We start from the raw sequence: 26629 nt of genomic DNA, 5'->3' as shown, positions 1-26629 counted from the left end.
TTTAGGGATAAAATATTGAAAAATAACATATGTATGAAAGATTTCAATGCCAATTATTGAAACAGCTATACTTATTACACACACACGTTGACCTTCTATCAGAAAAAGAGTTGCAATGAATATAGAATTATGTTGGATGAGACGAGGGCCAACTTCTTTTACAAGTATTTGCACATGCTTTTAGTAATCCCTCTTGTTTTGGGAAAATAATGAGACATCTCTAATCATTAACCTACGACCAAATCATTTCCTAAAACAGCAGTTAGGTTTAGATTGAAGTACACATTGATATTATGTGAACAAAACAAAGATTTTTCGTTACAGTGTAAGATCAAAATCGCTCACACCCGCTTGATTAGTATCTATATCCGCTGTACAATGATACACAGTGTTACTGAACATAGAAAATGACATTGCCAGTGGGTCCTCCATTTATTATGGACACATTCTTGTTTTAAACAATATGTCATTTTTCCAAAATCAACAAATTACAGTTGTATTTATATAGAAATATTGGAATTTTAAAACAAGAAAAACTTGTAAAAGAACTTTCCTTAGATAGAGCTTACAGGCTAAGAACATAGTATTAAAATGCAAATTACCCTTCTAATTAATATTTGGATTCAACATTTTGTTTATTTTTAACCTATGAATTTTTTTTTTTTTTTATGTGAATACTTTTGAGCATATATTTATAATGAAGTAAAAACTATCTGTTGGCAGATTTGTAACAGCAGTTTATCCCTCAGCAGAAGATGATGTTGTTACCTCCCCTTACAACAGTGTTTTAGCCATGCATCAGTTAACAGAGAAAGCTGATTGTGTCTTGCCTGTTGAAAATCAGGTTGGCAAATTAATTCCTTGATATCAGGTGACAGTTAAGTCATAATTTGTTATTTCAGCTTTAAGTATATATATATATATATATATAGATTGCCTAACAATGTAATTTTAACACACTATTTAGTATGTAAATATGTGAAATAGGATGTAGATGATAAGAAACTTTTGCAGCTCAACGTCTGTGTTGCACTGAACTGCCTTCAAAATAAGAAAATTTTGCAGCTCAATGTATATGACCTCTTGCATTTAGCTGCTTTGAAAATAAGAAAATTTTGCAGCTCAATGTACATGTTGCACTTGGATTTAGCTACCTTAAAAATACATAATTGGTAGTTGAAGTTAGCAACGTCCATTGGCCAATTTTACGGGATAAAAAGGACGATGCTTTGTTTTAAATTATTCTTTATCTTTCCTGTATCTTTTTTCGTCTTTTTCGTTAAGACCATCAGGTTCTAAAGTGTGGAGTTGGTGGATCCAAAAGTTTTCTCTTCTCCTTCTCGCCGTGGTGTCCCATTCGGTGTTGACTTCTATAATTTGGAAAGTGACATTATCAAAAGGATGTTTCGTTGAACGAAGATGTCTTGTGAGAGGACAGTTTTTGTTGGTTTTGTACGATGAACGATGGTTATTGAGCCGAATATTAAATTTGTCCATTGTTTCAATAACCATCGTTCATCGTACAAAACCAACAAAAACTGTCCTCTCACAAGACATCTTCGTTCAACGAAACATCCTTTTGATAATGTCACTTTCCAAATTATAGAAGTCAACACCGAATGGGACACCACGGTGAGAAGGAGAAGAGAAAACTTTTGGATCCACCAACTCCACACTTTAGAACCTGATGGTCTTAACGAAAAAGACGAAAAAAGATACAGGAAAGATAAAGAATAATTTAAAACAAAGCACTTCCTTTTTATCCCGTAATATTGGCCAATGGACGTTGCTAACTTCAACTACCAATAATGTATTTTTAAGGTAGCTAAATCCAAGTGCAACATGTACATTGAGCTGCAAAATTTTCTTATTTTCAAAGCAGCTAAATGCAAGAGGTCATATACATTGAGCTGCAAAATTTTCTTATTTTGAAGGCAGTTCAGTGCAACACAGACGTTGAGCTGCAAAAGTTTCTTATCATCTACATCCTATTTCACCTGGATAGATGCACGCTTGATAAAGCTAGTTGGTCTAGTGAAATATTGCGTTTATTTTCATCATTTTGTAAATATTTTAAACATTCTTATATTTACATACTAAATAGTGTGTTAAAATTACATTGTTAGGCAATCTATAATTTTATTTATGTAATTGAATTAATCTCTGTACTGATTAATCCACACTCCCATAGATTTGTATGTCATGTGCTGCTATTTATAGGCACTTATATATGTAGGACTCGGAGGTGCGATGGGGACGCTGAAGTGCGATGGTCACGCTGAAGTCCGATGGTCCTTTCGCTGAAGTGCGATGGTTTTGTGTATGACGTTTGAATAATATGACGTTTTCAAAATACAACATGGATTCGCAGGCAGGAGAATAGGGTTTTGTAGATGAAGGTTTCATGATAACAAAGAAAACTAAGGAAATAAGAAACAAACAAACAATTCAAGCCCCGAACAGTTTCAAGCATTACATGTTGAGGTTAAAAAAATATGTTGAAACATTTTAGGCAGCAAAGAGGCTGAAAGATGAACTTGGTCACCAAATGGGCTAACCAGTATTCTGAATTATGCCGCAGACTTTTTGTACGATAAATACAGTATACTAATATAATAATAATCTTAATTTATCTTACGGTAAGCGTCAAATGATTTTATGTGGGCAATTTAAAAATTAAAAAAGATATGATAGTATTAGCAATGTTTTAATGATTTTGCTATATCAAGTTCATATAATGTTGTCTTATTCCCGAGATATTTTTGTTTTGTTTTGAAAGAACACCGTCGCTCTTGGTTTTTTTATGGTTTCAGTCTAAAACATGTAAGACACAAATTAACCTGACTAAACCCTATGTGTACTTCCCAATTTATCATCCTCATCTTTGTTTTTCGTGAAAAAATTGACAAGTTTCGCTATTAGTAAAGCATAAATTTACTTGTCGGTATTTTTACTTCGTGGATACTGTTCCGACATTTAAGGTACAACATGTATATATAAATTGAAGAAGAATGTGAGCAATTACTGAGTTTTATCATAATATTTAAATAAATGAGATGGACACTTCTTAGTACTATTATAAAAACCTACACGCTAAATCTTTTTTTTTATTTCTCCTTTGAACACCTTATTCCATACTCGTGCGTGCTAAAAGAATAATTGGAGACTTGGAAAATTAGATTAAAACAAAAATTAAAGTCTTTGGTTTGATCTAAACAGAAATTTAAACATCTTCAAAATAAGAAGCTAGCAGCCAAATATTAATGGTGTTATTTTATTACAACATGCCCATGTGCATTTTGCTTTTACTCAAAAGTCTTAAGTTGGCCATCGCACTACAGCGTAACCACCATCACACTTCAGCGTAAATATCAACAAGTTAACGTCACAATGTTACCATCGCACTTCAGCGTGTTAACCATCGCACATCAGCGTACACCATCGCACTTCAGCGTGACCATCGCGGTTCGGAGTACCATCGCGGTTCCGAGTCCTACATATATATATATATATATATATATATATTTCTGGTTTACTTAAGCACTGACCAATTGTCTTTTGTGGGGTTATGTTTATCTTAGAACAGGTTAAAAGTCTGAATACACCATGCATGTAGTTCTATAAGAGGGGGCTTGGTCACCATGCCCAACTCTACACCCACCTATGTAGTAAGCTATGAAAGCATTTAAAATTTCTTATTAATCACACATTTACTGAGGTGATGTATAGGAATGGTTAACATGTATTACTTTGGTTGTTAATTTACAACTATCAGATAGTCTTAGCTTTTTGCCAATCAATAAATTACTAATTGCACCAGTTCCTTATACTGTAAAAGTTGTATTGTTAATGGGAAAACAATTTTAGTTGATTTCTTGGTTTCTTCTAACTACTTAAATTAATTTTGTACCCAAAAAAAACTTGTTTTCTATTTAGTCTACAAAAAAATATTATGGCCATGAATCCGCTGTGTTTTCACAAACCAGCAACATTTAATTAGAATACTTTCACAGAATTCTATTGTTTAAATTAGTTTCTGATTAGTTGTATGTTTAGAAAACCAATAATTCATGAATCTAGACTATATTTCAGTTGAGTTAATTTTATGTTTTGTCTCTTTTTTTCAGGCATTAATGGATATTGTTAACAAAATAGGTCAGGCCATACCCTCGGCTAGAACCGGTAAAAAGACATTCTTCCCTACAGATGTGAAGGCAGGAAGTGCTATACATACAGGAGATGGTGGACTGACCAAGACATCAGAGGAAAAACCATTTGATAGCATGAATAATATAGTTGCAAATCTTCTCTTGAATATGACAAGGTATTGGTTTGATTGATTGTTTGTAAGTGTTTAAATAGATATAAGAAGATGTATTATGAGTGCTAATGTGACAAATCTCTCATCGAAGACACAATTTGTAAAAGTGAACCATAATAGGTCAAATTACAGTCTTCAACACGGAGCCTTGGCTCACACTGAAAGCCTATTCCAATCTTAGACTTTAAATGGTGGCTAGATTTTATTTATTTATGGAGGAAGACATAGTTCTGGTTAAGAACAACCTAACCTTGGCAGGGAAAATTAGTTAGTCAATCAAGATTGAAGTTAAACGCATCTTTACCATTAGAGTTTCAAGGTATTTTAAAGTATAACATGGTCTCTAGATGACAACAGGACAAAACATACAGTAGGATTTTTGTTTGCTTCATATTTTTTTCACAAAATTAAGGAATAACATATTTATATAACTTGTTTATTCCAGTAGAATGTGTACTTATCATTCTCAATAAAAAGATATGTTAGTTTTCCATAAGCCTTTTCTAGCCACTGGTGATGATTTATTTTTAAAAGTTGATTACTTGTTGATGTATTGATATAGGAGAAAAAACATGCGCACAAACATGTTTAACCCCGCCGCATTTTTGCGCCTGTCCCAAGTCAGGAGCCTCTGGCCTTTGTTAGTCTTGTATTATTTTAATTTTAGTTTCTTGTGTACAATTTGGAAATCAGTATGGCGTTCATTATCACTGAACTAGTATATATTTTTTTAGGGGCCAGCTGAAGGACGCCTCCGGGTGCGGGAATTTCTCGCTACATTGAAGACCTGTAGGTGACCTTCTGCTGTTGTTTTTTATTTGGTCGGGTTGTTGTCTCTTTGACACATTCCCCATTTCCATTCTCAATTTTATTGTAAAACAGGTGTCAAATCACTACTTGTGAATGTAACTTTGATAAAAAAAAATTGAATGTTTTTTTTTGTCAATTATTGGGGTTTAAATACTTGAGCGAGGTACATTTTGAAGATGAAACTCTGCATTATAAAAAATGTGCATGGTCAACACTTTTACAACCCTATGAAATTACAAAAGTAGCATTCAATACTTATAATTACATTTTTTAGCTAGGATCATGAAAACACAATTTCTATCAAGTTTTTCTTTAATTTACCTGTGCACTTTTTTGTTGGACCTAGAGTCATCATGAATGTTACATTTCATTATGTACTGAATGTTGATTTCAGAAGGACGCATGATTGCTGTTAGCCAATCAAAATAACATATCATAATGAAACATATACATGCAATGTTATTATTATAGAATAAACTTCATAAAATTTATTGGTGTACATTTATACTGTGGTATGGAGCAAAATCCTTGCAATTCACATGTTTCTCTTTAATCATGCTGATTGGAAGTTTCCTTAAATGGTTGTTTTATGATAATAATATAATAATGCATGAAAATTTAGCAATATTTAACAAATATTTTAATGTAAAATATGTCTTTGTGATGGTACAAGGGAAATAACTCTTGATTTATAGAAAAGTCTCTGTTCTGTTAAAAGAAATAATCTGTTCTCCTTGTCAATAGAAATTTTTAAATTTGTTTTATTTTTAAATGAAATGGATATGTAAAAGTATATGTTGGCGTATTACATCATATTCAGAACATAGATATAGGGAAGATATGGTGTGAGTGCCAATGAGACAACTCTCCATCCAAATAACAATTTATGAAAGTAAACCATTATAGGTCAATGTACGGCCTTCAACACAGAGCCTTGGCTCACACTGAACAAAAAGCTATAAAGGGCCCAAAAATAACTAGTGTAAAACCATTCAAATGGGAAAACCAACGGTCTAATCTATATAAAAAACGAGAAACGAAAAACATGTATAAATTATATAAACAAACGACAATTACTGTACATCATATTCCTGACTTAAGACAGGTGGAAACATTTGCAGCGGGATTAAACGTTTTAATGGTACCAAACTTTCTCCCTTTTTCTGAAACAATAGCTTAACATCACAACATAGAAAACCACACGATAAAATATCAATTAGAAGGTTTAACTCAATCAAAAAACATAAATTAACACACTATGAACGAATATATTTGATCTGATAACCCACATACATGTATGTAGTATACTTTTGTTGTGTAGGGGAATCTATAGTTTTAAAGATTATTAAAAAACAATAAATAGTTTGAACCATTAAACTGCATGTGTAAAATATCTTTATCCTGCAATTAGCAAACTATTTTTGCTTTATTTGCACATGTACAAATAAAGTATCCTTTTACTCCACTGCCATGTTAAGCAAGCGGTTATATGAATATTTATGTTTCCTAACCAGTTCATTTGGGGTCCTCTTAGCGGTCCGCATTTCAACCATGTCGATTTCTTTGAGAAATTTATTGGAGTAGTTTCAGGATAAACACAATATATGTACATTGTCGGAAAATATGTGAAATTTATTTGTACTCGCTATGAAACAGGAGAAAAGCTTGTGGAGCCTAGCTTTTTGTCATTTTTCTAAAGATCATAAAAATAAATTTTATATATTTTATATATATAAATATATTTGTTATATTTCTTGATACAGTTCTTTTTTTTTTAGTTCTGCAAGATTTGAAGGATCATTGAATGTAGATTTGAATGAAATCACCATGAATTTAGTGCCATTCCCAAAGTTACATTATTTAGTGGCAAGTCAGAGTCCCCTTTACACATCTGCAGATGTCCACTTGCCACCCAGAAAGTAAGTAATGTATGTTGTGGAGATAAGTTAGATAGAAATCAACCTTATATACATGAAGTTTAAGGGCATATGATACAGTTTTGATCCTGTATTTACAGTTTGATGAAAATTTTCATATAGGCTATTTTTTGCCTGGTTAAATCAAATATGTAATAGAAAATATACCTTCATGTGCTACTTTTTGAGTTAACTGAGGTCGAAATTTCGTATATTTGCTCAAAATTCGGATTTGTGGCCGTATTTTTCCTCTCGAAAGAGAGACATAACTTTTTTGTTTTAAAAGATAAGCACAAATTGTTTTTTGTTAAATAATTTAGTAATTTCTGTATTTTATAAGTATCATAAAAAATTATGCATTTTTTATTCAGAAATAACTCATATTTATCAAATAGTCATGAATTGAGAAAAAAACGTCATTTTTTGCTGTATATATATCAAAATTAAAAAAATTGCACTATTTACAGTTTTATAAAATTTGGTCCACATAATCTCCCTGCAAAATGAACCAAAATTTTGTTTTAAAAATAAGGGTCCATGGACTCGTTTTCAAATTAAATCAGTTTGAATGATAAAAATCAGTCGAAAAATGCATCTTTTCCCGATATGTCATAATTTGATGTCGCGAAAATAGCATTTTACGTTAGCAACTTCATTACCTCCCCTGTAACTGTATCGTATGCCCTTCATATATCTAATCCTATTTCTGGTTGATAAAGATCTCTATGCAAAGTATTTAACTGTTAGAAATTTGAGTTCTTTCCAGACTTGCATTAGACAGACCAAAACTCATCTGTCAGTTTGTATTTGAATGTTCCAAAAGTAATCAAAGTCTTATACATGTACATGTAGAAGTGCACTTGCTTAAGGTGGTAGACCTTGGTTCAGGGAGATAACTCTTTAAATCAGTCAAGCGTTTGTTAAAGACAAGTTCATCAATGTATTTTAAGCATTTACCTGAAACAGATTGAAAATAATCTATGTAACCTAGAAGCTTAGAATATATTTTTGAAAATGGTTGACACAAACGTACTGATGATTTTAAGAGTTACTTCCCTTAACCTAGGTCTACCTCCTTAAGGTAGGGCTTAAATTAAAATATTGATTGTTTGCCCTTTACCGACCGACCCTATAAATTCGTTGCGCCTGAAAATCTTTTATTTGTATTTACCAGCAAGATTTTATTTTATTTAATTTTTTCGTTCCTACCAAAAATCTTATATTTATATTTCCCGCTCAAAACTATTTTATCCGGAATTCTCGGGTTTTAAATTTAACGTATAAGGTCAAGTCCGTTTGGAATCACCTGAGCGTTTGACATGAACACTTGCATTTGAAGTTTCAAAACATTTGTTTGAAATCGATGTTCAGCATGTGAACGCTTCCTGAAATCATGATATGACGTACGCTACTCTGTACCTTTATACTTAAAGAGCAGGGTTTATTTACAAAAAAGTTCGTTTGATACAAAATTATCCACAGGTGTACAAACTAATTTGTAAACGGACGTTGTATTCTATGTAGGGATGGCCTTTTGTGATCCGCAGATCAGGATGATTATGTTAACGATGCTGCTATATACACCTTATCGCTATTAGCCTACTCGGCCGCTTGACCTTTTGACGCATACATCAATCACTTTTCCATTGTAGCATCAGATATTTTGTTTTATGATGTCAAAATTTTACGGGAACCTGGTAATGGCGGACAAATAGCGATAAGGTGTATTATTTATATCTGATATGCATCAAAAGCGACAAAACCATGTAAAGTGGAGAATATCTGGCAGTAAAATCGCCAAGTTGTCCATACAGATCATTTATAAATGCGATGTAAAATACGTGACAATTGTCAGAGTTTTAAGTCTTGTAGCATTTTTATTGGAAACAAAGGCACACACGATGTTTTTAACACTCTAGGGACTTTTCTACTAGTAATGTATGTCTGCCCGGACATATCTTATCAGTACAAAGTTATCTTTTACAGAAAATCTTAAGGTAAGCATACAAGGTACGTAGTACAGAATATAAGTGCAAGTTCAAACTCTTCAAAGTTCCAGGCATATAAACGTTGAAGATATGCGGCACAGCTCTATATTTTGATATTTGAAAACAAAATAGTAGTGCATATGAATTAGCTTCACATTCTACGTGATATTTTTTTTTTAAAACTAATGGTCCCAGAAAACTTATTTGCAAAAACAAAACGGACACAAATGACATTATGCAGAGTTTGTATCTATAAAATAAAATATTATACCTACCTGCCTACCCATGACAAATAATATACCGAGCCAAATTATTTTTTTGGGGAAAAAAATAAAATATTTCACCTACCTACCTACCCTGTTTCAAAACATAGGGTCGGAAAAGGGCAAACAAACAATATTTTAATTTAGGCCTAGTTTCTATTCACCGCAGTAAATTTATTTTTATTTTTATATATATCTAGCACATTCCTAATACAGTCTGTTCAACCAGGGCTAAGCTTTCTCATTCAATTGATTAGGAATATATATCAAATGAAAGAATAAAGCATTAATTGATATAGAAATACCTACATTTAGCTGCAATAAACTCTATATATATAACACATTTTTTAAATAATTCCAAAAAAATTAGATAAACTAGGGATATACCAAAAAAAAGTGGTTTGAAATTTATTTCAAATATTAATTTTAAGTTTTCAGATACAAAAATGTATTTTTTATTTTGTAGATTAGATCAAATGTTTTCAGATGCATTCTCAAGAGATCATCAATTACTGCGGGCAGATCCTAAACATAGCCTTTATTTAGCATGTGCCTTGATGGTACGGGGAAATGTAGAAATCTCAGATGTTAGGAGAAATATTGAAAGGTACCATAATAGGATGGCAATTAGTTATGATACTTTACAAATCAGGCTCAGCGTATCAGTCTAGTACAAGTCAGGGCTAATATTCTTAATTCATTAACATGTTCTCATCCTGAATATGCATATTAATGTGCCACTTGACTTTAGTCCTAAGTCAGGACCCTGTAATTCAGTGGTTGTTGTTTGTTGATGTGTTACATATTTGTTTTTCGTTTATTTTTTAATGCAAATAAGGCCGTTAGTGTTCTCGTTTGAATTGTTTTACATTGTCATATCGGGGCCTTTTATAGCTGACTATGCGGTATGGGCTTTGCTCATTGTTGAAGGCCGTACGGTGACCTATAGTTGTTAATGTCTGTGTCATTTTGGTCTCTTGTGGATAGTTGTCTCATTGGCAATCATACCACATCTTCTTTTTATAATTAGGCCTCCATCCATTACATCAATTATGATAAGATTTTACCAAAAAACTTCTTATGTTGATTTGTTGATGTCTTAAAGGGAAACTTCGCAAAAAAATCAAAAATTGATATTATGTCCATTCTGTATAAAAATGCTCAAATTTATAGATATTAAAGTTTTATTCCGCTAAATAAGAGATCACCATCGATTTTAAATTTAGAGTATCAGTTCTCTACTCTCCGCCATCTTGTCACCTTCTCCGATGAAAAATCACGATATGTCAATAAACCACAAAGGAACAAAACTACAGAAACGATGTAGTCGTAATTGCGTGTCGATATCTGGTCAATCGTACGGTTGTTTTATCTGACTGACTAACTTGATACGGAAAATGGTCTTATATTTTTAAATAACCATATAGTCTGTTATTTTTAAACTGATAATATTGTAATTAGTTAAAAAGTCAAAGTTCAAATCATAAAATGATAAATAAGTGTTCCGTGGAAATTGTTTTCGAAAATCTAATTCGTTCATAATTCTTTCAAGTAATAAACTTTATTTAAATAAATTCGGATCTTCCCTCATCTGATCACCAGCATGGCTAAAGGTATTACTCCCAAAGGTATTGGAAGGAGTGTAAGTTGACACGTCCAGGTATTCAATCGATTTCCTGTCCGGCGGGCTTGCAAGTTCATGCATCGTTTCACTTCTGTAGGTATTGATCAGTGTACACGACCGTTACTTATAACTTTCCATTTTGAACTATCAGGTGCATGTATAATATACATTTTTTTCTTGCATGTCCGAAAGTGATATAATATACTAGTCATTACTGAACTCATACGCTTGTTTATAAATAACATTTCTGGTGTAAAGAATATTATTTATAAAAAAAAAATAATACAAAAAAAAATAATTGAAGAAATACAAATCTATTTACATATTTTTCCAAGAGTTAATTTGGGAAAATGTAATATATACTCGTTGTCAATAGTTTAGGACAGATTGGAACATACCAGAATTATTGATCTAAAAAAATGTGCGCACTTGTCGACGATTCGTGTATACATACGCCTGGTAGAAAGTTACGGAACTATAGTCAGTAGCGCTATTTAAAATATGTATACATGTATACATTGAACATAAGAAAGAAACATACATTTTGTGTAAATTGTGGTAAAAGTTTTGTAAATAGACTAGTCCACGTATGTCAACAGTATGTAATCAACGAATTCGATAGACTATTGTATACCAAAAGAAGAAGAAGAAAAAAAAAGAAACAATTTGATTTAAATACAGGTCAATTTATAACTTGCTTTGGTTCATCGAAGTTAAGAACATAGTAAACTCAAAGATTTATATATCAATTAAATTGTTCTCGAATAAAGGACGAAATTCGTCATCATCACAATTGTTCCAACATTCATGTAAAATATATGCAACTGGACGTACACTAATAATCCCCAAGGAATGTGAATATTTTCTAGGAAAACTATTGAGTATCAATTTCGGGATTTATTTTCTTTCTTGATATTCAATGACAGCAATTTAAAGAATAAACTGCTTGTCGGATATTTGTCCGCTTTAGGAGTATTCTTGCAAGTTGAACAGACTTATAATAACATTCAAAAATAGGGAAAGATAACATTAAATTCGTTGTCTTTTAATTTTAAACATCGTTGATCAAATAGTTATTTAAGTATATATATACGTTGGGAGGCGACGATTATTATAGTTGTCTCAGATTTTAATAAGGACGTTCCCGATTATGAATAAATTTGGTTGACGTTTATCACACTTGAAAAGAATATCTATTCGTAATTTTTCGATTCCATTACAAAAATATTTTTTTCTTTATTCGTACATATTATATTCCGCTTCGGTAGAGTTATCTTCAGATAGTTTCATATATTAATTAATACATGGCTTTCAAAAGTCTAAATGTAAGTGTTCTCGTACATTTTTTCGCCTAATAAAGACAAATAAAAATGATTTAGTAAAGCTATTTCTAATTTCTAAGTCCCCCTTTTTTATGAGACATAAATCAAGGACAAGACTTGTATATCATTTCATTCTGACATATGAATTAAGTTTCCCGTCTTTAACCGAAAATTGTGTATTTCTTAGTAAATTAACTTATTTGAATTCAAATAAATAATAGCACCAAATATAATTAAATAATTCCACGGCGACCAATTTTTATTTGTCACCAACTTGAATATGTATTTTTAATGTGTGTATTAAATGCTACCACTCATCCGAATAGACAGTCACACCTGGCAAGGTGTGCTCAGAGGCGTGGTTAAATACCGAAGTGCAAATAACAATTTACCTTTCAACAAGCCATCTACGAGTATTGCCACAGAACCGTGAATACACACATTGTATAAACCTAGCCATAGCAGAGATAGTAAAAGGTCAATAATAGTACACCAACATATTGTCTTTACAGATTATTGTACTTTAATTTGTTCACCTAATCAGTCCGAAAATGCATTTATTAAAAATAAATTTATAACTTTTTGTGTTGTCTACAAAAATAATTCGAATATATACGTTTAACATAGATAATTTATCTCACGAATGAGTACAATTGAACGTCTGTGCGTTTTATCTTCTTATTATCGGATGGTTATTAGATAAAGCATAAGTCATCGGCGCGCTTACGATTACGTTAAAATATGATTAAAAACCAAGACTTTTAATGATTGTATTTTAAATCCCGGCATGCAAAAATCAGGAGAAAACGTCACGACCTACAGGAAGAAGTTGATATTTTTTCATTAATTATTGAATTTCTCCTTTATTACTGCACATATAGCGATAAAACTTTGTGAATATATATATTATGTCATAATGAACATATTTAAACCATAAGTAAAAAATCGTGAATTTTCCCTTTAATGTAATATTGTTGAGAATTGCTTTTTATTTGTTATAACAAAACATTCTGCACTGACAAAAACAAAGAGAAATGGAAAATTCATTACCAAAACAGTCTTGAAAAAATCAACTTGATTCATGTATCATGTCTTCTATATAATATAGATAGATACTTTTATATTAAAGTACAGCTTGGTATATGGACGTGAAATTAAGAAACAATTCATGGGGGCTTGAATATATCATGATTTTACCATGGGTTGGCCCTTTATGACAAATATTTTTCCCTGAGCAATAGAGAGGGGTAAAATATAAAGGGACAACCCGTGGTATTATTACGATATATTCAAGCCCCCATGAATTATTCCAATTCTAATAGGACAAATAAGGCAAGTCTTTGAATCTAAGCAGGTAGCTCATTCATAAACAATCATATTATGTGGGAGTATGATTGGAACAGCCCAAAAATATTTTGGGACCCTATTATGCAGAAAAATGGTTTTTTTCCGGTTTTCGGTCATAGGACGTTTAAAAGAGGAGCTATATGTAGATAAAAATTTATGAATGCAAAACTATTAATAAATCTTCTGAAAATAGTAATACATAAACAACACATCTTCGGGTCTGGGCAGAAACAAACTTCTTTTACTTTGTCAACATTCACACTGATATCCTGATGAATATTCAGTAATGTTATGTAACTGTTGTTTGTTCATTGTTGATTGTACATTTGTTTTCAGTTACATACGTGAGGGGGAATAGGACCTTTATTGGGACTCCGGGATCGGGAGTTTTCAGCTTGGGATTTCGGGATTGACCCTTTTCGGGATCCGGGAATTCTTTTTTTCGAATTTCGGGACCTCAGGATTTAGTGTTTTTAAGCCTAGGATCTCGGGATTTCATGTTTTTAAGCCCGAGATTTCGGGATCAGGACTCCCCATATCCCCCCTCATACATAGTACCGTGACTGATAGATCTCAGGGCCATCATGGCATGGCAGCACACGAGAGATGTTATAAACCAGGGTACGTGTTCGGCATGGAGTGACCTCCCAATTGAATTCGTCAAAATTACATGCCAGGTCAGTTTCGTATGTTTCAGACAATATTGAGATTTGTTCGTTTGTAATATTTCCTACAACACGATGAAGCAGATACAGTGCAAAGAAGCTATTTTCTGATAACTTGACGCGACTCCACTCTTCAGTTCCTTTATCATATGGTCTATGAACGCAAAAAATAATGAGACTTTCCAATACTGTTTTGGCGTGGTTGCAGGGTGATTGGCTCCGGTAGTCTGTTAACCACATCGCCGCGGCATATTTTCAACGATATCGAAGGGATCTGATAATTCTAATGCCCATTGGTACAACTCATTCCAAACTGATGAACTGTACATTGTAAAATGTGCTCCAAAACTACATATCTTAAGACTGAGTATTACAAATTCAAATCTTGTAAAAGATACAAGTTACCTTCCCCTTTCGATTTTGTCATAATCTCCAAATTTTATTTTATTTTGAAACCAAATCGTTTATTATTTAATGATATTTCATCAATTAAAAAAGTGACAACATAGGTGTTTCCTTTAACATTCAATTTATAAATTTTTATTTTGTCATTTTTTTTTGCAAGCCGAATCAATGTGCACGCAACTGCGGAGCTACAATCTTTTTCTGCATGACTCGAACAGCTTCATCAACACTTGTAACTAGTTTGTCAAACTAATATCCGGGATAGACGGAAAAGACACTGACAGTCTCTGAACGTTATACAAATATCATAATCATAATAGTCTTAGATAATTCATGCATCGCTCTGTCCAATTCCGATTGACCAACTCACCTCTCCCTCTTCTGTTTTTTTTTTTGTGAAAACGATGTGGATGCACATGCTGTCGTGCCTCCGGGTAGCTACGCCCCTGGTACTCAAAGCGTTTGAAGTATGTCAGGTTAGAATACAATATTTTACAATTTTTAAGATGTATATACCATCCAGCCAGAGGCTTATGATGTATTGTCATTTATTTATAATATAAACACAATTTACAATGAAAGGTAGCAATACAAAATTAAAACAGTGTGCACATTATACATTTGATTTCTAAGAAGGAAATAGGTACATGTCACACAGATTTGAGGTATATGATATTTGAAACAATATTAATTGACACAATTTATGTATTTTCAGACTTAAACCAAACTTAAAGTTTATCCACTGGAACCAAGAAGGTTGGAAGACAGGACTGTGTGCAGTGCCCCCTGTTGGTCAATCATATTCTTTACTGACATTAGCTAATAATACATGTATTCAACATTCCTTTACTGACCTCAGGGATCGATTTGTTAAATTATATAAACGTAAAGTAAGCATGTTGTTAATGTATTGTGTGGAAGTTAGATGCCGTAAATTTAGAAATTATTTTGAGGTTTTTATTATTGGGGAAAAAAAACTATTGGTTCAATTTATAACAATTAAACTTCTTATCGATGCCTGCTAATATTCATGTATAATACTGTTATATTACAATAATACACAAACAACCAAAAAAAACCCAAATACAACCCATGTATACAGGAGTAAGCACAACTTAAAAGCACAGTTTTCAAAATTCTGTTAAAAAAGTAAAAAATAATTGTATAGGATTGGTTAATACCAATGTTTGCATTATTTGTGATATGTAAAAATAGCATTAAACTGATGCTGAAGTTCATATCATTGTCTGATAGCCATGTATTCTTTTTGGTAAATATATTTTCTTGTCATAAACTTTTTATAAACTACTTTTCTAAGATTCACAGTGGGTTTTTGTATGGCTTTTGATCATAGCTGTAGACTGTACAGTCACTTATATTTACTTTCATCATTTGACCTTTGTTGAATAGTTGAGCCATTGTCAAGCATATAACATCATTATATTTGATATTTAAGCGTTGTTTTTTTTTTATCAAAATATACTTAAAAAAAGGCAACAGTAATATACCGCTGTTTCGAAACTCATAAATCGATAGAAAAAACCACATCTGGGTTACAAACTAAAACCGAGGGAAACACATCAAATATAAAAGGAGAACAACGACACAACAGAAACAAACATTAAAATATAACACACACAGAAACGAACTAAGCATTAGACAAAATCTGATGAGAATAACAAATATAACATCAAAACTAAATACATGAATAAAGCTTCTTTATGTATTTTATTTTATTTTTTTCCAGGCTCATGTCCATCATTATACACATATAGAAGGAATGGAGGTATCAGACTTTAACCAGAGCTATGAATCTCTTAATACTCTGATAGATGAATATCAGGCACTGGAAAAACAAATGCATAACCCACCACCACCAGAACCAAGGCTTCAGATACTGATGTGACAGAGAATTAAATTGTTAATTTCATATTGTGTTATGTGAATCATTGTTAAAGATAAAGTTGACATGGCCTTTGACCATAGGTTTCATAGGAGTTTCGATTTCTTTAAAAATAAAAATAACACATGCAGATTACTTCTATAAACCTGACACAATGAATTTTGAAAATAAATCGTCAAAAAGATTTCGTGTTTTAGAATCTACAGGCTTTTGGTTAAATTCTTCACTCACAGTCCAAAATAGAATTAATTTCAATATGACATTGATCGATTACTGTAGACATGAAAATGTTTTGTGGCAGTTTTATTTTTCAAAATTTTAATTGAAACAGGAATAATAAACTTTTACATGCATTTATTATTGCAATGGTTGACCAATTGATAATAATGTGAGGAAATTATGCATACAAATATGGGTTTAAGATTTTTAAAGAATGCAATTTTTTTCATTTTTGTAACTTTTATTCTATCTAAATTTTTTCTATAAAAAACATTTCAATGATTTATGAGTTTTTACAGTAATTATTCATGGTTTAGGTTGATTTAGTTAACTCATCAATACATTTCCTGGAATGCATGTGACATCCATCTTGCTGAACTAGTATACATTTTTGTAAGAAGGGCTACTGATGCCCTCCTCCAGTTGCAGTATTTTCTCCCTGCCTTTAAGACCCATTTGTGGCTGTGTTTTGTTCTTTGTTATGTTGTATGATTGCCTACTTGTTACAATCACAAGAGACCAAAATCACACAGAAATTAACAACTATAGGTCACCGTACAACATTCAACAATAAGCAAAGCCAATGCAGTAGAGTCAGCTATAAAAGACCTAACAATGACAAATGTAAAACAATTCAAATGAGACAATAGCCAGATTAATGTACCAAAAAATCAACAACAAAAAAATATATGTAAACACAGCAACAAACCATAACCACTGAATTTTGTCTCTTTGACACACTCCCTGTTTCCATTCTCATTATTATCAGATTCTGTGAGGGTTTGCTTGTAATTAAAGAATGCGTTGTTAATTTGGAAATAAAAAAATGAAAATGAAAAGGGCCCTTAAGCATTAATGTCTGAGAGATCTGGGTTATTTCTGCAGATGCAATAACATTCGTAGCAACGAAGACATACATATATAATGGGTAAAAGAAAAAAAAAAGGTATGATGTATCAATTCATTACACAAGACATGCCCAAACCAAATGCTGATATCAACTGATATTCATATTAATGCCCTCAATAGTGTTCCAACTCCAAACAAAAAATACTGGCTGAGAAGAAAGTCAAATTATGATTAATTTAACTTTTATTGTACTAAGTTATAAGAAAATAAGGAGATGTGGTTTGAATATTGATGAGAAAACTAACCATTAAAGAGATAACATGTGAACAAGTACATGATAAATTATTGAAATATTAGACTCCCAGGCCCAAATCAACATATTTTAAAACAAACTCATGTAAAAAGCTTAGACATATAGCTCTTCATTATAGTAAATGTGTAGTTACTACAGAGTAGAAAGAACTATACAGTTGCATTACATGTATCTCACGCGGTTCCATTGGTGTAAATTGAGTTTAGACCATGGCATTGTTTTGTCAGAATCTGTTACAGTTGTGACGTTGGAGGGTTCCCTAATGGTTTCCTCAGTGATTCAGTAACAGCCTTCCAAAAGAGGACTTCGCCCAAACCTCTTTGATACATTATAGGGCTTGCGCTATCTAAAAGTGTTCGTAGTCGCCTTGTCATATGTTTGGAATCAATGCTTTCTAACGTAATAAGCAAGACAACATCTCGTCCATGTCTTCGACGTCTTTCCTGAACCACGTCAACTTCCCATTGGCACCATTCACTTTTCGCAAATTCATTCGATATGATGATTACAACTTTCCAAGATTTCTCTAAATATTTGTCAATATTTTCGGTAATGGATTCGCCAACATCAAAATCTCTATGGTGGACGCATAACTTGACGCCCTCCTCTCGTTCCATTTTTACAAGAAAAGTTTCGTGAACCCAAGAACGATCTGCGTCACAATACACTACAAATGCGTGATACTCAAAATCGTCGGCTTCCGGTAAAGGGATGTAACCTTTTTTTCTACTAGATTGTACTCGCCATAAATAGATATAGTTTTTAATGTTTGTTTGACATTTTACTCCCACAAAAATAAAAGTCACCATTATTATCCCAAAGGAAGATATACATATTGCCATGGTGTATAAGGGATTCCAGGGCGGACATGTCTTCTTTGATTCTACAAATTGCATTACAAACCGTCCAACAAATTTAGAAGGTTGATGACATCTATATGCAAACGGGTATTGAAGAAATTTAGATGGTGTGCTTTTTAACATATCGCTGAACCATAAAAGGTTACAATCACACGTATACGGATTATTACTCAAATCTATGCCATCTACTGAAGTTAACATATTAGGCGGAAATGAAGATTCATTCACAGTGTCAATCTGATTATTTGATAAAATAAGTCTTTTAAGGGATGTCATGTTTTGAAAAATGTCAGCACCGTTATTCCAGGCTGTGATTTTGTTTGCATCTAAACTAAGCACCCTTAACGACTTAAATTTGGAAAATACATATCTTGGAAGAATTGTAATTCTAGTTGATGCCAGTATCAACTTCTTTAATCTAACTAAAGGTGAAAACATGCTGTATACAATCATCTCATCTTTTGGAAAGTAATTATGAGATAAACTGAGAAATTCGAGATTTGGCGTTGATGCAAATATTGTTTGTGGGTTGAAACCGGATCTATCGAAATGAAAAAAAGTTTGTTCCATTATAAGCGATATTAAAGATGAGGAATTAAAGGCGAAGCTTTCAATTCTTTTTAGATTTCCAATATTAGATAGCTTCACGGTATTCAACATTTTCATCGAGGCGAAAATGTTGTCTCTTATTTTTCCAATATGGATGCCATCTAAGTTCAGGACTTCAACTCTTGGAAGGCAAATAGTGAATGTTTACCGATATCGCCGATATTGTTGGAATTGAGTTCTAAATTTCGTAAATCTGGTAGAAAACTTGTTTCTCTGTGGCGATCTTTACACCAATTGGGAATAAGATGGAGCGAATTATTGTTTAGATATAAATCCATGACTGTTTTTGGTATGCCAGTTGTAGCAAAGTATGATATTGAATTTCCGGGTAAGTAAAGTTTTTTAAGTTTTTTCAAAGGAGAAAAGATTGAGCAGTTCATATTATAAAATCTATTTCCTTCCAACCACAGTGTTCGGAGAGAGTTATTTGTGAAACTCATGAACATATCTCGAGGGAGCGATGTCCACTGATTAAAGCGCAAATGAAGAAATTTGAGATGTGTTTTTGGCATGTTGTCAATGACAATTTTAAGAATATTGACATCGAGTCTTCTTTCGTACCAAATGAACAAACTGCTTAGGTACACTAATCCGTCAAATGCCTTAGGATGTATATACGAAATAATATTATCTTCGAACTTTAATTTTTTTATAACATGGTCTGTAAGATTGACCAATCCATTTTCCCCGATGTGAGTTAGATTGGTCCCGTTCATTACAACCACAGTCGTACCGCTCGGCATTGTGGGAATATAATTTAAATCTCGACCGGAACAAATAACGATAGGTTTACTTAAACACTGACAATGATTGGCGCAATATGCAGTCTCTGTCCTGTATTCAAGTATCAAATAGAATTTAAGCCATAACCAGATAGCAAGGTCTTTTAGTCTCATTCTGAAGCTGAATCTGAAAGATATAGCAATCTTTTAGATACACACTTACACTGAGAGACGAAATATACATAACCACTTACAAGTATAAGTAATCTGACAACGTCATGCTTTGCAATTTGATAGAATCCCATGCAGATATTACAGTTCAATGAGAGAAGGAGAATAAAAAGAGTGACTCATTTTATCATTTGTATTTCTTCACCTTATATACATATTTATAACAATTCCCTTTATAAAACTGTAGACCGTAAAACCAAACGAGATCTTGAAAGAGAATATATTAACAATTAAAACCCCTTTAGTATCATTGAGTTGCAGTCTTAAAATTATGTGACTTTTAACTACTGACAAATGAATCGGAAATAATGGACATTTTTTAAATGTAAATGTCAGCTGTTAGTTCACCAGTTTACCGATATCTCATAATTAAATGGATTAAGAAGAAATTAGTATATAATTGTAATTTTTCACATAGTTTTATGTTAAAATTCGATATAAAAACAAGGACTTGTCCATAAGAAATACGTTATCACAACGATTCAAAATATGTCATATCTAAATATCTGAAATGAAGGGAAAAAATGAGGCCATGTCTAACATGTCCGATGTCAAACATGTTTAACTGAGCAGTATTCTATATGCATGTTCCTGTCCTAGGTCAGGAGACTGTAATGTAGTGATTGCATGTCGTTCATTGCTATGTCTAATATTCATTATTCGTTGATTGCTTTTGTAGTTAGTTTTGTATTGTGCCGCTACATCACTGACCAGAGTAAGGAAGAGCCTTTGCGGCATCAAACATGTTTAACCCAGTCACATTGTGCCTACACCAAGTCAAGAGTCTATAGTTCATATCTGTCATATTTGTTTTTTGTTATACATTAGGCTGCTAGTTTTCTCAATTGAATAGTTTCATATTTTGTTTTGTTTTGACCTTTAAGACCGACAATCAGTATGAGATTTATGCCTATAATTGCTTACCTCCATTTCACTTGAACTTTGATGAATAGTTGTTTCTGGCAATTAAACCACATCTCCTTATTTATATTAAAATCAAAAAAGTTATACACGCATACATAGATCATATAGTTTGATATATGCAATGTTGTCATTAGTAATTAATATTGACCGAATGCCATGGTACTTTGGCTGTACTAACAAAAGTGCGAACATCAAAACATAATAATTTCTTTTTACTGAACTGCAATACACACTTTATTTCTTTCCAACACAAATACAAATTTAATACTCACGTTTCATATATTATTGTTGTCAGTTCATCCTGTATGCAATGCAGATACTGTTATACATTGGAAAGAATTTTAAGTATCACAATTGTTGATAACATCGGCAATTGCTTCCTTATAATTTAAAGATATGTATTTTGTAGACCAAAGTTCGAATTTTTGTTATATGTAGAATGAATGATAACGGTATCCTTTTTATCATCGTTAAGAATAATGTACATGTTTTTTTAGATCTATATTGTACTCCAAATTATCTAAGGACGTAAACACACTTATTCCTTTATTGTTAATTGCTCATAAAATTCCCGTTTATAATTTTCATCACAGTTCGGTATTTTTGTAATTGTACTTTTTTGTCGACTGTTATACAGTTGAGAGGTTAAGCTAGTAATAAAACTAGGTTAAATCCACCGTTCTCTGCATACAAAAATGTCTGTACCAAGTCAAGAATATGACCGTTGTTATCCATTCTGACGTTTGATGCGTTTGAGCTTTTGATTTACCCATTTGATAACAAGACATTCGTTTTGAATTTTCATCGGAGTTCGGTGTTTTTGTTATTTTACCTTTTCTTTTCCAAATTATGAAGAGATATTTTTGAAATTATATTTTTTCAAATCATACCATGACATAATGTAGCCTGGCATCCGGCCCAATCTAGCTGTGCGTCGTAAGGGCCAGGTGGGGAACAAATACCATGTGATCGATTCAGTGCTAGTTGACTCTGAATCTAAAGTGAGGCTGAATAAATATTTGCATAAATTTGATGTTTGATGTTAACCAGCAAAAATAAAATCCAATTCACACCTTGGTTATGTGAAATCTTAAGCTTTTAACTTTCTCACCAGGCGATTGCTGATAAGAATTAACCCTTTTTCTGCTTACCAATTAGCATCATACTAATAATTAGATATGATAACACTGTACATCAATTCATAAAGAAAAATAATTACAGTCTAATTTTTACTAATTGATATAAAACAACAATTGATTGGATATAGATGTTAAACAAAATTTGCACGACAAATTTTAACCAATCATTAACAGGCAGTAATAGTATATTGATACACGCCTGGCTATACTGACAAGATTAGCCAGGACCCCAGGCTAGACATAATGAACTTAAGAAGACATTTACTGTAAGGACTTGAAAGGTGCTAACACTATTGTGAAGTGATGCTTGGTGTTTCACCATCCAATTAATACACATATATATGAATAGAAAAACACTTCAATAAACAACCAATAACGACGAATAAGATTGTCAAATGTCCATAAACCTTTTAAGTTTTTTTCAATGTTTTCTTCAATGTCCAATCTGAACGTAATCATGGAAGAAACTGTTCATTTCTGGCTTATGCATGTTCATGTCTCATTGACATTTTCCTGTACCTATATTCTGTTTTGAGTTTCCTTTCCCTTTTTAAAACTGTTGTAACACACAATCTTGGTCATGCAGGTTTTCTATTAATTTTATAAAATGCTAAATAATATGTTATATATGGATCATTACCTGACTCCAATAGGACAAATAAGGTTTTTATGAAGCAGCTGAAGCAAAGATAATATACCATGTTTGTGGCTACTCTATTTTACTTTCTATCACTCAAAGCAAACAATGTCCAATAGATCAATGGCTTGCATGAATGTGTGCGAAAATTACATCGTCAAACCCAATTGTAATGCGATACTGTTACTTGAGCTTGTCACAGTGAATTTATATAAACGTGACAGTGCAGGTAATAGATTACTTACAGGGTTCTAATGACATTAGCAACACGACAGGTGCAACATCTGGAACAGAAACTGATTCCCTTCCGGAGCATCTGATATCATCCAGAGCCTTTGGTGGGGGTACGTATTGTTTAGTCTTTTGTTTTCTATTTTGTGTCTTGTAAACTATTAATGTCCGTTTATTTTTTCGTTTTTGCCATTGCGTTGTCAGTTTAATTTCGATCTATGAGTTTGACTGTCCCTCTGTTTTCTTTCGCCCCTATTTCACTCTTTCATAATTTAAGGATGATGGGTAATATATTGCGCATACACCAAATAGAAATATTGAATATGTATATTGGTCACCCATTCATTGTTAGAAATGATGCAGTTAATTAAATGCAATTTGATGTATGTTTTGAAGATTTTAACTAAAAAATATTAACTTTGATATGACACATTTTGAAATTAGATAGGTGTCACAAGTATATCGATTGAAAATATACAAGGACTTCTGGTAGAAGTGACTAAGAGATTTTTCCTGCTTCTTCAACTACGGTAACTTCAAGAACAACATAAGTATATAGACAATGGTTATGAAAAGCCATGGTTGATCGCTGCATGACAAACAGAAGGAAAAAGAAAAAAGCAGCAGATGCTTGATGTTAAATTGTACTGCAATTCAATTGTATCATCACTTTTCAATAAAATCGTGCAGTGGTAATACTTTTATTACTCAATATAGGTATGTGCATTACCTATAACTCATACAATGAATTGCTTAATTGATTATTTGGTTGTTAATACCGAAGTTGTTCTCATAATATTTACACTTTTTTGAAGTTGAAGGGTTATAAATTCAGTCCAGATATGCTATCCTTTTTTTATCCTTATCAACTCATATGCTATCTTAAGATAAATCCAATTGGCTACTTGGTATTTGAGACACGTGATATGGCGAAATGTAGTTTGAAAGTGTATTAAAATTATGTAGTGTGCATGTAGTAAATCATCAACAATAAGGAATTTTACTGCTTTATCATGACTACAACAACACAATTCTTTCACATGTGTGCTGTTTCATTTTAGCCATGGCGTTGTCAGTTTGTTTTAGATTTACGAGTCTGACTGTCCCTTTGGTATCTTTCGTCCCTCTTTTGCACTGCATCTACTCAAAGTCAAAGTGATGCTTTTCAAAGTTATTTCTGCTAAAAGTACTGATGTTATAATGTTGCTTCAAATATATTGTATTGAATTGATTTTTTTTTTTTGGATATACGTCGATCAGACTGCAACCAAACAACAAAAACTAAAAGCCATCTAAACACTGACATTACGGTCTTCACAAAAGGCGAATGTTGATACATTGAATTGTTATGATCATCATTACAATATTCCTTAGGGTGATAAAAATAAAAGCCGATAACTAAATACGATCATGTTTCTTACTAAAACTTGATCTTTTAAATAATTGTTCTGTTATGTGTATGAAGCTTTAAAAGGTTTATAAACAAGTGGTGGCTTTAAACATCATATACATCTCAATCCCGTTCATTATCAGAGTCTTACATTCAATACGACAACCACTACACACAATATTGAATTTTGAACAATATGGTAAAAAACCTAATATAATTAGAGGAAGCAAATTGTAAAAATTTACAACTACATGTATGCATTTGATAATACATGTGCAAAAATGAAATGCATGGTTTAAAATAATCACAGTAAAAATCAACATATTAATGTTGAGCCTTTGTAAAAAGAATTGCATTTTTTACATTATGTAAGGGATATAAGCCAATAACAGTCCATTATGTAAAATATTGGAAAATTCTGAGGCTTATATCTTACTTAAAACATTGTTTTACACGTCCAAAAAGGTAAAACAAAAGAACAATTCAATCAAATATTTATTTTCATCAAGTATGAAAATTGTTTTGGAACAAACTTTCTTTGCATTAAAAAAAAATCTACATGTTGGCCACTTTAAAAAGTAGCTCGACTATAAAAATAGACAAACAGCAGTACAGTTGAAGGTAAACAACATGTATTGCTACACGAAGAATAAAACACAGGGTATGCGTGTAATAATTTTTGCGTGCGTCAGGACTACTCACATTTTCCGCTCATATTTTCCGTGAACACCTTTACATGAGTTTTGTGTTTCAAAATTGATAAAGTGATGAAAGTATACTCCTAATGCAAACAAACGAAGAAAGAGATGTCGTTGTTAGTGATTGTGATGTTTCAAACTTTGGATTAAATTCAAATATTTATTCAGAATCTATTCAGATATATTATTTCAATGTGTTTTACAACGAGGATATAATCAAAGCAGTAATATTGGTAAGTTTTAATCATATCATATTTCAAAATGTAGTCCTTTGCTATTAGTTTTTAGTTTCTTCTCGAAGAATAGCATATGAAGACAGGTTTCTGGTGAACCATATCGAGTGCACCGCAGTCGGTTTTATATCAAATATATAATTGATATGAACAAATAAAGAGAAACACCATGCAATCAGATATACAGTTGAGTCCCTTGTGTTTTTACACATAAAAAGTATTTCATTTCTTTTTGTGTTTGGTAGATGATCAAATACATTTACAAAACTCAAAGCAACACGTTATGAATATCATGTGTCCGTAGAGCTTTTTTATTGATCTTTATCAGTAACGCTCACAGCGGAACAGTTGAAATCCAGGAATGTATCATAACTTTAACATTTGCAGAGATATATGGCAAAAAAGGACCTACAAAAACAGACAAATGTATGACATGTTATCTCGGCTTGAGGTTGTTGAACCTAAGTTTATGATAATTTCTGAATTCATTAACGGACAGTTTTAGAAAAGTTCGTTATAAATCATATCAGTACCGAAGAACTGACTGTTGAGATGATGATACCATATGGGACTGATTATCAGCCAGCAGGGGTATCGGACCAGTGCTGTAAAAATGAAAAATAAGTTATAGATTTAATGCCTTCGAAGTACTTATCGTGATTTACCGTCATCAGGAACGCTCAAAGACAAATATCTGAAAGCCGTGAATAAATGTTTAACAAAATCATTGTAGAGCTATATGGCCAAAAAATGACCTTTAAGAACAGCAAACTATATCTATGGTCAACTTTGCCTAAAGGAGTTAAAACCTTAGTTTGTTATGATTTTAAGATTTATAAACATGTAATCTTTAGAAGGGTTTGTTATAAATCATGTCAGTACCGAAGTGCTAACAACTGAGCTGATAGCACCCCATTGGGAAGGTAATCCACCAGCAGATATATCGACCCAGTGATGTAAAGTTGAAAACACCACATTATAGTTTTAATGCATCCGAAGAACATTTTTGA

At 32.2% G+C, this 26629-nt stretch overlaps 2 protein-coding genes across 2 annotated transcripts in view; one reads left to right on the top strand and one right to left on the bottom strand.

The window, feature by feature from the left end:
- The window catches only part of LOC143054610 (tubulin epsilon chain-like), a 34946-nt gene extending 18355 nt beyond the window's left edge, over positions 1-16591 (top strand). The window contains exons 7-12 of the mRNA XM_076227623.1: positions 724-844; positions 4128-4324; positions 6910-7050; positions 9765-9905; positions 15377-15551; positions 16409-16591. Of these exons, the coding sequence (XP_076083738.1) occupies positions 724-844; positions 4128-4324; positions 6910-7050; positions 9765-9905; positions 15377-15551; positions 16409-16567 (934 nt within the window). The 3' untranslated portion in view covers positions 16568-16591. The remainder of the gene's footprint in view (positions 1-723; positions 845-4127; positions 4325-6909; positions 7051-9764; positions 9906-15376; positions 15552-16408) is intronic.
- Positions 16592-18178: 1587 nt separating this feature from the next.
- LOC143054609 (toll-like receptor 6) lies at positions 18179-19513 on the bottom strand. The gene has a single exon (XM_076227622.1). It carries the CDS (start codon positions 19469-19471, stop codon positions 18179-18181), a length of 1293 nt encoding a protein of 430 aa, XP_076083737.1. The 5' UTR covers positions 19472-19513.
- Between the last annotated feature and the right edge of the window lie 7116 nt (positions 19514-26629).

Source organism: Mytilus galloprovincialis, chromosome 12 (assembly GCF_965363235.1).
Source record: "Mytilus galloprovincialis chromosome 12, xbMytGall1.hap1.1, whole genome shotgun sequence".
In the NCBI taxonomy this organism is placed as follows: Eukaryota; Metazoa; Mollusca; class Bivalvia; order Mytilida; family Mytilidae; genus Mytilus; species Mytilus galloprovincialis.
The sequence above is the reverse complement of the archived record's forward strand: the minus strand, read 5'-3'. Positions and strand labels throughout refer to the sequence as shown.